A 10,483-nucleotide genomic window follows, 5' to 3' on the forward strand; every position below is an offset into this window, starting at 1 on the left:
GCCTGGATGTGGCCGCTGGAGCACTGGGAAGGGGGTTCCTAGACTGAGTTGCCCCAGGAGGGCTTGTGTGGCAGAGGCTGGACACTCACAGATGCATCCACACTGGGCAGCAGGGGACCTTCTCCCAAGCCAGACAGCTGAGTCAGATGTGGACATAGTGATGCCTCCTCACTCTCTCCCAACAATCACCAAGCGGACTGGTTTGATAAAGTGTCAGGTCTAACGCTGTTTCACTGGAGATGATGTCGCTCCTTTGCTAGATGTTCTCCAAGATGTGGCTGAAGCATCATGAAGCATCACCTGGCAGGTCACTGGCCATCAGCTGGGATGGTTTCACCCACTTCTTCCTGGCAGGCAGAGCACAGCCAAGGTGTAGGTGTGGATGAGGCAGGTTCCTGGAGCACCAGGCCGGGAAACTTCCAGGGTTCCTTTCCTGCTGCCACTCTCTGTCATGTGGATCTCCACAGGGTCAGTGGATCCCAAACGAAATTGAGGAAAGGGCATTGAGTAGAAGTGGGAGGTCAGAGGCAGGGCTAGTGTGAGTCTCAGAAACAGAAGGGGGTGTGGGCCAGGGTGATCACAGGGTCGCCAGGATGCCCAGAGGCAGCACCAGACACACCAGGAGGATGAGGAGCACCACTGGATACAAAGAGGTAGCCTGGTTCACCACTGCAACTAGCCACTTAGTGTAGAAGGCAGTATCCGTAAAAACTCCAGGTGAAATTTTACAACCACAGCTGACACCCCAGCTCACAATCCCTATCTGGACCCATGTGGTATTATACTGACAGACCAGAGGGTCCCCAGAATCTCCCTGGAAAAAGAGAAAGAAGCAAACCGCAGGAATGGAAGAGCACCCACTTCAGGGCAGGCTGATTGCACTGCAAGGTGCTGAAAGACAGGCACCTGTGGGCCTTCCCCAGCCATCTCCCAGGCCCAGATTTCTTGATTTTGAGAACTGAGAACTGAATAGTCAATTGGAAAACTTTAGTATCCTCTGAGGATATTATGGCTGGTCATTTCCTATACCACAGTGGTTGTTAAACACTTTGAATACCCCCTTTGCATGGAGCCTCCCAAATCCTTACACCTAGCCTAAAGTTTCTCTAGAGCTCCTGACCACATAACCAGCTCCCTCCATATTCTAAGCTACACTCTCAGACATCCCACATAGTCACCCCAGCTCACGCAAACACTGCACATCCTTTGCTAAAACTGCTCTGGTGGCCCCCCATCTACCAGCTCAGTCAGAAACTCAGAGTCCTCCTCAAGCTCTCCCTCACCCGCACCCTCACAGGCAGTCAGTCACCAAGAACTGATGACTCAACCTCAAACACAACCCCTTCACCTCCCCACCAGCCCAGGTCCTGCCTGGGGCTCAACACCATTGCCTACATGGTGAAAACAAACTCCTGGCCTACAGTCCCGCATGGACAGGAACGAGAAACATAGCACAGCATTGCAGGCCACACATATTCTGATTCCAATCACCTTCTCTGGCCATATTTGCCACCTCATTGCTCCAGACCTGAAACACATTCCCTAAACGTGACACGTTCTTCAGAACTCTGAGCCTCTGTATTTGCTGTTCCCTCTCCCAACAGTGACGTTCTCCTCTTTCCAGGACTCCAAATACTCATCCTCTAAGACCTGGCTCAGATGCCCCCTGCTCAGAAAGGCTGCTTGGTGCAAAGGGGAGACTGTGGGCCCAGGCACTCCCAGGGGGACCTTGAGCTCATGTCTTTTAGGGACCACGTCTGTATAATAATATGTATAATTATGCTGCAGGGTTGTGAGCTGGGTAACTGAGCTAATGTGGGTGAATGCTCACACTGGCACAGTAAGTCGCCATAGAGGGAACTCAATTATAGGAACTTACATTATTATCATCATCACCCCCAACTTCACCACACCCTGGCAGCACGCCCAGGATGCGAGGGCTGCTCCCTATTGAAGGAACGGGCCAGGCCAGCTCAGGGGCATCCTGAGGGGTTCTCCCCTGAATATCCTTAATTAAAGGCTGAAAGAGGAGGTGGCAAATAACCCAGGCCCTGCCACTGGGGAATGAGGAAACTTTGAGGGGACAACCTCAATGCGGAGGTGGCAAGAGACCCATGAACTTAACTGACGAGAATCGTTTCCTATACTATTATAGCCACACAGCATTCCTTCCAGTACTACATCCTTATCTCATGGCATGGCCTTCTGGATCATCCCATTACATTCTTCATAGTAGATGATATATTGGTCCATCTCCCAGAGAAAGACTGAGACACATGGGCCACCTACAAACAAAGAAACTCAGCAGTGGGTAGATCTGCACAGGGGGACAGTAAGCCCCCAAACACCTTGAATCCCCCTTGAAGAAGGCAGCACAGAGGATATTGTCCCCATTTGACAGCAGAGGAAACTGAAGCCCAAAGCTGACGTGGGGAGAAGAGAAGGTAGGAACCAAAACCAGGACAAGAGAAGGAAGAACAGATCAGGACAGGAAGAGGCGAGGCCTTACCAGCCTGAGAAATGATAACCACGCATCTGTCACTCTGTGCATCAATACTAATAATGAAAGGTGTCCAGTGCATCAGCAAAGTGTCTTTACTTTAAAGCAGAATCACAGACTCTCAGACAGGTAGTACCCAAAGGAACAATCCAGCCTCTTCCCAGAGACAGGAGGCCCTATAGCCTCACCAACTGGGGCCCACGGGCTCTGCCAACATTTCCAAGGACAGGAAAGTCCCTGGGCACCAAGGCAGGTACCTCCAGCGAGGGACAGCTCGGCCTGGCAGACAGCTCATCACCCCCTGAGCAGAAATCCACCCTGGAGAGAACTCCAGAGCATCTGGCTCTGTCCCCAGGGAACCTAAAAATGCCCCCAAACCAACCAGGCACAGTTCCCCACAAATCTGCAGGAGACTTCACCCATGTACTTCTTCTTCTCCTGAGCAGCTCTAGGTCCCAGGACTGGTGCCTTGCTTAAACGGCTGCCATCAAATATTTGTGTGGCAACAAAAGATCTCAACCAATTTCTGGGCTCAAGCCAACCGGGAACCATTAGCCTGGCTGCCCCCTAACCCACCTGCCAGGTGGTGTGCTTCCCTACCCCTCCCTTTAGTGTTGTCGCCTACTCCAGGGATAAGGCTACCTCCCTCTGCCCAAGGTTACTTCCTGCCTCACAGTCTCACCGAATTCTTGTTGCTTGCCCCATCCAGTCACCCAGCACCTGGTCCCAGCTTCCACCTGGAAAGTCTTCTCAGGGATGCATATAGGCTGGATGACCCCAGTGAAATTTACAGGGTAGAAGAGCCGGAGAAGAGCAAGGTCATATTTAACAGTTCCACGTGTTGAGAACTGAGGGTGAACAACGACTTGGCTGATAGGAACCACCAACCCTGAGATTTCACCACAGACACTCCGATCTCCCATCATGACACTGCAGCGGTAACAGCTGTGGGAGGAGGACATGTCCCTCACAGAGACCCTGGGAAGCATCCCTTGTGCCTTTCCACACATATCAGCTGTTTCCCAATGGGGCCCCAACCTCTCTCACCACTCTCGCTACGACCCTATCACCAAAAAACCCTCCTAATGACTCTCAAAATTGGCTTGCTCACTAGAGGGGTGGGATGGGGAGGGTGGGAGGGAGGGAGACACAAGAGGGAAGCGATACGGGAACATATGTATATGTATAACTGATTTACTTTGTTATAAAGCAGAAACTAACACACCATTGTAAAGCAATTATACTCCAATAAAGATGTAAAAAAAAAAAAAAATTGGTTTGCTCTCCCAAACAATTGGTTTTGTTCACCAAACTAGTATTCCTAGTAACAAGACTACCAGCGCAGAATCCCTCCCACTTTTATTGTGTGTGCTTTGGTTTGGGTTGGGTTTTTATCAACTTGCAGGGCAGCAGAAACTAGTGGGTATCTGAGGAGGGCAGGACTGACTCCAGAACTCTCACATCTCCACTTGTCATTACTCACCTTAAAATACAGTGGGCTGCAGTCAGCAGCCACTGAGCTGAGATGAGGGAACCTCCGCACACGTCTGCCACTGACCCTCAGGCTCACCTGCCAGGGCCACTTCCCTTCTTTCACTCTGATTTCCTCCCACGATTTTCAGGAACACTTGGCCACACGATGGGGTGAGGACAGGTAGCAAGGAGAACCTCAAAGAAACAGGCCCTGTCTCCCTGGAGCCCCTCGGACAGCCGAGAAGGCCATGTCCTCCTAGGCTCCAGGGCAGCGCTTCCAAGTCTGCAGGCCATGGACCCACAGACGAGGCACGTCTCCCTCAGGCTCCACAGCAGGGCTGCACTAATTCAGACCCCGATCCCCTCAAACTCCCAGGGAACACCGGCCCCCACCCTGACGCCTCAGCCCGCCCCTCCGGAAGGCCAATGCGAAGAGTCACCTGACCTAAACTCCACCAACTTGGGGGCTCCCGGAGCCCCAGGGGACCTGGGGTTCCCAGGGGCTCCCTGAGCCCCCTCCAGGGTTTGGCTGGTCCGCCGTGGGGTCCTCGAGGCCGCCTCCCGAGAGGGGTGAAGTGGGCGAGGACGTCGCTGACCTACCCGCTGGGGCCTCCCTGAGCCAGCGCTGAAGGAGCAGAAGCCAGACCAGGAGGCTGCAGGGGCTGCCCGGGGATGCCACGGGCTCGGCGACGGCCTCAGCGCTCTGCGTGCCCCTGCCCACGAAGTCTCCTGCCTGAGAGTGCAGGGTTGCGCTCTCAGATCCTCACGCCAGACTGTGTCCAGCCAGAACACTGCCCAGGTCCGAGGGGTAAGGTACATCTGAGGAGACTGTCCTTGCTAGGGACCTTCCAATTTAACGTTGGCTCTAAAAGGCGGGCGCTTTCTGACGCCCCTGCCCTTCTTGGTGTGGTACCTGGCCTGGAGCTGGTGAGGATGGGCATCCTGGGAACTAGCTGAGGAGCCTTAATTCTCCATAACGGTTCCACAAGGCAGGGCCTCATTCACCAAACCTAGATTCGCGGGGAGGGGGACTACAGATGAAGTGGATGTGGGTTGGACAAAGGAGCTGGCTGCTATGCAATTTCAGTCACGGGGACGCCTGTAAAAATGAGCCACCACCAAAGAGACCCGCAGGTCAATCCATTCTTATTAGCTCTATGCCCCTGATGTCTATTTGTCTTTGTTGCATAAGTGCTTCTACCAGGCCTCTGCCTCTCTGGGTTTCATCATCCCTGTTGAAGTCAGGGGAAAAACAACAATAACAACTTTTGAGTTCCAGTACTTCCCACTTTTCCCCAGCCAAAAGAGGACAGCCAGTTACAGTGTTTTTCGAGGATATGGGTGTTCCCCTCACAATTTATTTTTCAATGTCTTGATGAAGGGCTTATTCTCTAAAGCCCTCTCTCTTTGCATTCCTTTCTCCACATTAGGCCAAGGAATTTCTGACATATCAATCTCCTTTAGTGTGGTCCACTACTGCGTTCAGGTTTAAAACAACCCAGTAAACATGTAGAATCATTCCCACCTGCCTGAACCAGCAAACTGAATTCCAAATTTCTAGCAAGTGTACTGTTGATATATTTGGGACTAAGCCTTCCCAATCAAGAATCCTTTGAATCCCATCCCATATATATATACCCCTTGTTCCTTCCAATGTAGATCAGCAAAATCTTGCAGTTCTTTTTGTAAGGAAGCCTTCTACCCCTGGGTTATACTTTGCACCTGTCCTAGAGCGTGCTGGGATCTTACTCTAGTTATTAGGTCTAGAGGCAGTGAAGACGGGGGTGATTCAGGCAGAGAATTGGTATGCCCTTATAATGTAATTTACTCACATGAAGTCATTGCAGTGTCTCTAAGGTGGAGATGGCCGGCCTTATCAAATGGGAGGAGGCGCTGTTTCTGTTAGCAAGAGTGGTTCAACGTGGCTGGGGGTAAGGGTGTCCTAAATCTATCCAAATGTATTCCCATGTAAACTTTCAGGGTCTCACTCCCAATCAATGCCCTAACTTTTTTGTAAGAGTTCTGATGAAGCTCTTAATTAAATTTATGTTGAAATTCAGTGAGCCAAAAGATCAGATACTACATCTTATTATCAACTACATCAACTACATCAACCCTGCAGTTATAAGGCATATGAAAATATTTTAGGAAAGTCAAGGAAGTTTTTAAACTGAGAAGTTAAAATTGTAAGCCTTGGGGCTTCCCTGGTGACGCAGTGGTTGGGAGTCCACCTGCCAGTGCAGGGTACACAGGTTCGAGCCCTGGTCCGGGAAGATCCCACATGCTGCGGAGCAGCAGGGCCCGTGCGCCACAACTACTGAGCCTGTGCTCTAGAGCCCGTGAGCCAGAACTACTGAGCCCACGCACTGCAACTACTGAAGCCCATGCGCCTAGAGCCTGTGCTCCACAGCAGGGGGGGCTGCCGCAGTGAGAAGCCCACGTACTGCAGCAAAGAGTGGCCCCCGCTCGCCGCAACTGGGGAAAGCCCGCGTGCAGCACCGGAGACCCAACACAGCCATAAATTAATTAATTAATTTAAAAAAATTGTAAGCCTTAATTACAGTGCAGTCTTTGGAGAGGTAAGCAGGAATCACTATGGGAAAGGTATGAAGTCTGGGCTGGGTCCTTCTATACTGTTTCCTTTCCCCCTGTGCTGCCAAAGAAGAAGGAGAAGGAGGAGAAGGAGGAGGAAGAGGAGGAGATGCTGCCTTATGCAACTAGGGGAAGGGCATAAAACTGTAATTTTCAGGACACAGTTTAAAGCCTACTGTAGCTGGGTGAAGAGAACATAAAATAACCTCTATCCCTGGGGGAGGAGCAGGAAACTCTCCTGGACCAGACTTATAGAGATCTGCTATACAGCGAGAGGGTCAAGGTCAATGAGAAGGCCTCTTCTCTGAGAGCCAAGAATATAGCACCTGCCTAAGAGGGAGGCTGAATCAGGACAACAAAGAATGCCCCACCTCCTCCCTCCACTAGCAAGTGTCCAGGAACAAGTAACAGCAGTCTATTGCTAGAAGAGAGAGTAAAAGCATGGAGAGACATCTTCTGTGAGACACAGGCACAAAGAGAGGACAGACAGGTGAGAGTGGAGAAGACACTGAGAAAAACTCTCCAACAAATCAGCTACCACTCTAAGCAAAAAATAACACTAGAAGAGTTTGAAGCCTGCTGCATATTGAGGGTAACCATAGCAACAACAAAAATCAGAGACAATCAGGACACAATTATGTCAACACTCCCTACTAAAGAAAAGACATACCCATTTCTGGACATAAATAGTATTGCTTAAGTCTCTACTATTCTACACAAGATGGCTAACTTTCAACCAAAAATAACAAGACACACAATAAAACAAACAAACAAACAAAAAATAAACAACACTCTTTCAAGAGACAAACCAATCAACAGAACTAGAGTAAGACATAACATGGATTTTGGAACTATCACACGGGGAATTTTAAATGCTATGATGAATATATTTGAAGGCTTTAGTCCAGAGGTCCATAAACACTTTCTATAAAGGGCCAGATAGCAAATATTTTAGAATTTGCCAACCATAAGATAAAATTAAGGATATTATGTAGGTTTTCTTATAAGAAGGAACCATTTCCTCAAAAACAGTAATAATACGAATTGGATATAATATTTTATAATATAAATCTACTAATGAGAAGACTGAAAATTTGGAGAGGGGAGGAATAACATTTTACTTAATTGGGGTTCAAAGTTAGCATTCTCTATCATCAAAATCAATTGTAAATGTTCTGTTAATGGTGAACTGTAATGATATTGGGTTGGCCAGAACTTTTTGGCCAACCCTATATTTTATGCTTTCATCTTTTTTTTTTTGGCTGCGTCAGGTCTTAGTTGTAGCACACGGGATCTTTGTTGAGGCATGCAGGATCTTTTCATTATCCCGTGCATTCTGCTCAGGCTTCTCTCTAGTTGCGGCGGGCAGACCTCTCTGGTTGTGGCATGCGGGTTTTTTCCTTCTCTAGTTGTGGGGCGCAGGCTGCAGGGTGCGTGGGCTCTGTAGTTTGCTGTACGCAGGCTCTAGTTGAGGTGCACGAGCTCAGTAGTTGTGGCACGCAGGCTTAGTTGCCCTGCGGCATGTGGGATCTTAGTTCCCCGACCAGGGATCGAACCCGCGTCCCCTGCATTGGAAGCCAGGTTCTTTACCACTGGACCACCAGGGAAGTCCCTATGCTTTTCATCTTTTTTTTTTTTTTTTTTTTTCCTGCGGTACGCGGGCCTCTCACTGTTGTGGCCTCTCCCGTTGCAGAGCACAGACTCCGGACGTGCAGGCTCAGCAGCCATGGCTCACGGGCCCAGCCGCTCTGCGGCATGTGGGATCTTCCCGGACCGGGGCACGAACCCGTGTCCCCTGCCTCGGCAGGCGGGCTCTCAACCACTGCGCCACCAGGGAAGCCCATATGCTTTTCACCTTTAAGAGTGTCTTTTCATGCAGATAAGTGCCATCATCAAATGCTGCTATTAATCTATGAACATATGGCTTTGAGCAAAAAAAAAATCTTCACTTGGAAGGCATTTATTGAGTTCTTTTGGATTTTTCTCTTGATATGTGCCTTTTATCCTGTCATTACATTGCAAATTAATCACTTCATTGAAGTTTAGGTGGAAGCTCCTCAACTGCAATGTTAAGTGGATTTTTGAAATATGTAAATGTCCTTTGCATAAGGTCCAAGAACTGCTTAAGGTAGGTTAAAACTGCTTAATTAAGGTCCAAAAACTGCTTCTCGAACTGTAGCAGAAAGCTCAGAAAATATATCTACTCCAAATGTGTGTTGAAATGCATGTCTTCCGCCTTGTTTTAATTTTGGACGGCACAGGGACTTTTTTTAAGTAGCTTGATATAACTTGTGATTCAAAAAACGTTACTTATCATCAAAGTGATTTTACCATAGTATAGATAGCAATAGAAAACTAATAAAGGATGGGAGATATTGTTATAAGGCCCTTGCACTACCTAAAAAACTAATCCTGTTATTTGAAGAAAGAGGACAATTAACTAAAGATATTCACTGTAAACTCAAGGGAAACTAGAGAAAAGTTAAAAAACTATAATAAGTAAGACAATAGTGAGGATAAAAAATACTCCATGGGCTTCCCTGGTGGCGCAGTGGTTGAGAATCTGCCTGCCAATGCAGGGGACACGGGTTTGAGCCCTGGTCTGGGAGGATCCCACATGCCGCAGAGCAACTAGGCCCGTGAGCCACAACTACTGAGCCTGCGCGTCTGGAGCCTGTGCTCCTCAACAAGAGAGGCCGCGATAGTGAAGAGGCCCGCGCACCGCGATGAAGAGTGGCCCCCGCTTGCCGCAACTGGAGAAAGCCCTCGCACAGAAACGAAGACCCAACACAGCCAAAAATAAATAAATAAATAAATATAGAATTATTCTAAAAAAAAAAAAAACTCCATTAATTTAAAGAAAAGCAGAGAGGAAAAGAGAAACAAGAGATGGGACAAATAGAAAACAACTAGCAAGATGGTAGATTTTAATCCAACAATAACAATACTTACACCAAAGGTAAATGAATCTATTAGATGAATTAGCGATTCTATTAATTCACATTCATGTTGTATTATATGAGTTAAGACAGACTGTCAGACAGGATATTTTTTAAAAAGCACAACTATTTACCCACATTAAATATAGATGGGTAATGGGGGAAAGTATAGAATATGATATATGATGCAAACACTAATCAAAAGAGGAAATGGCTAGATTACTATCAGGCAAAGTCAACACCAGAACAAAGAATATTGTCAGGGATAAATAAAGACATTAATTGCATAATGATAAACAAAATCCTAAATATGTTAGGATCCTAAATGGAGCTAACAACAGATCTTCAAAATTTACAGAGCAAGCAGAAAAAGACATTCTAACCACAATTAGAATTTGGAACTTTAACATGTCTTTCATAATTGATAGAACAAGTATACAGAGAGCTACTAAGTATATATAAGCTCTGTAAAACACTATCAATGAGTTAGACCTAACTGACATTTATAGAATACTATATCCTAGCAACAACACAATATACCTTTTTTTGAGTGTACATGGAGCATACACCAAAATAGAGCATATTACAGGGCCATTAAACAAATAATAGCAAATTTGAAAGAATTAAAATTGTACAGAATATGTCTTCTGTACAATATGTCTTCTGTACATACATATATTACAGAATATGTCTTCTGTAATATAACAGTATTAAACTAGAAACCAATAATAGAAAAATATCTTGAAAATTGCCAAATGTTTGGACAGACTTTAAAACTTTTATTTTGGACTTCTAGAATGGCTGCATGAGGAACTCGGTTGATTCTCTCTCCAGAGAGAAAGCTATTTATCTGGTGAAAATTATTTTTTAAAAAATAACTATTTAAGTTCTATGGAAATTGTCCTAAGGGCATACAGAAAATTGAGAAATACTTATGCAAGAAAATCTAACAATTCTTGGTAAGAACCAAGAGTTCTTG

General features: G+C 47.1%; 1 protein-coding gene across 1 annotated transcript; it reads right to left on the reverse strand.

The window, feature by feature from the left end:
* Nucleotides 1-577: 577 nt before the first annotated feature.
* On the reverse strand, nucleotides 578-4,914 carry LOC137231693 (putative serine protease 42). Its single transcript, XM_067752228.1, is given in 8 exon segments — nucleotides 578-814; nucleotides 2,113-2,285; nucleotides 3,183-3,445; nucleotides 3,984-4,046; nucleotides 4,048-4,091; nucleotides 4,093-4,256; nucleotides 4,574-4,702; nucleotides 4,887-4,914. Coding segments are annotated over 8 exon segments (1,101 nt in total).
* Between the last annotated feature and the right edge of the window lie 5,569 nt (nucleotides 4,915-10,483).

Source organism: Pseudorca crassidens, chromosome 10 (genome assembly GCF_039906515.1).
Source record: "Pseudorca crassidens isolate mPseCra1 chromosome 10, mPseCra1.hap1, whole genome shotgun sequence".
Classification (NCBI taxonomy): Eukaryota; Metazoa; Chordata; class Mammalia; order Artiodactyla; family Delphinidae; genus Pseudorca; species Pseudorca crassidens.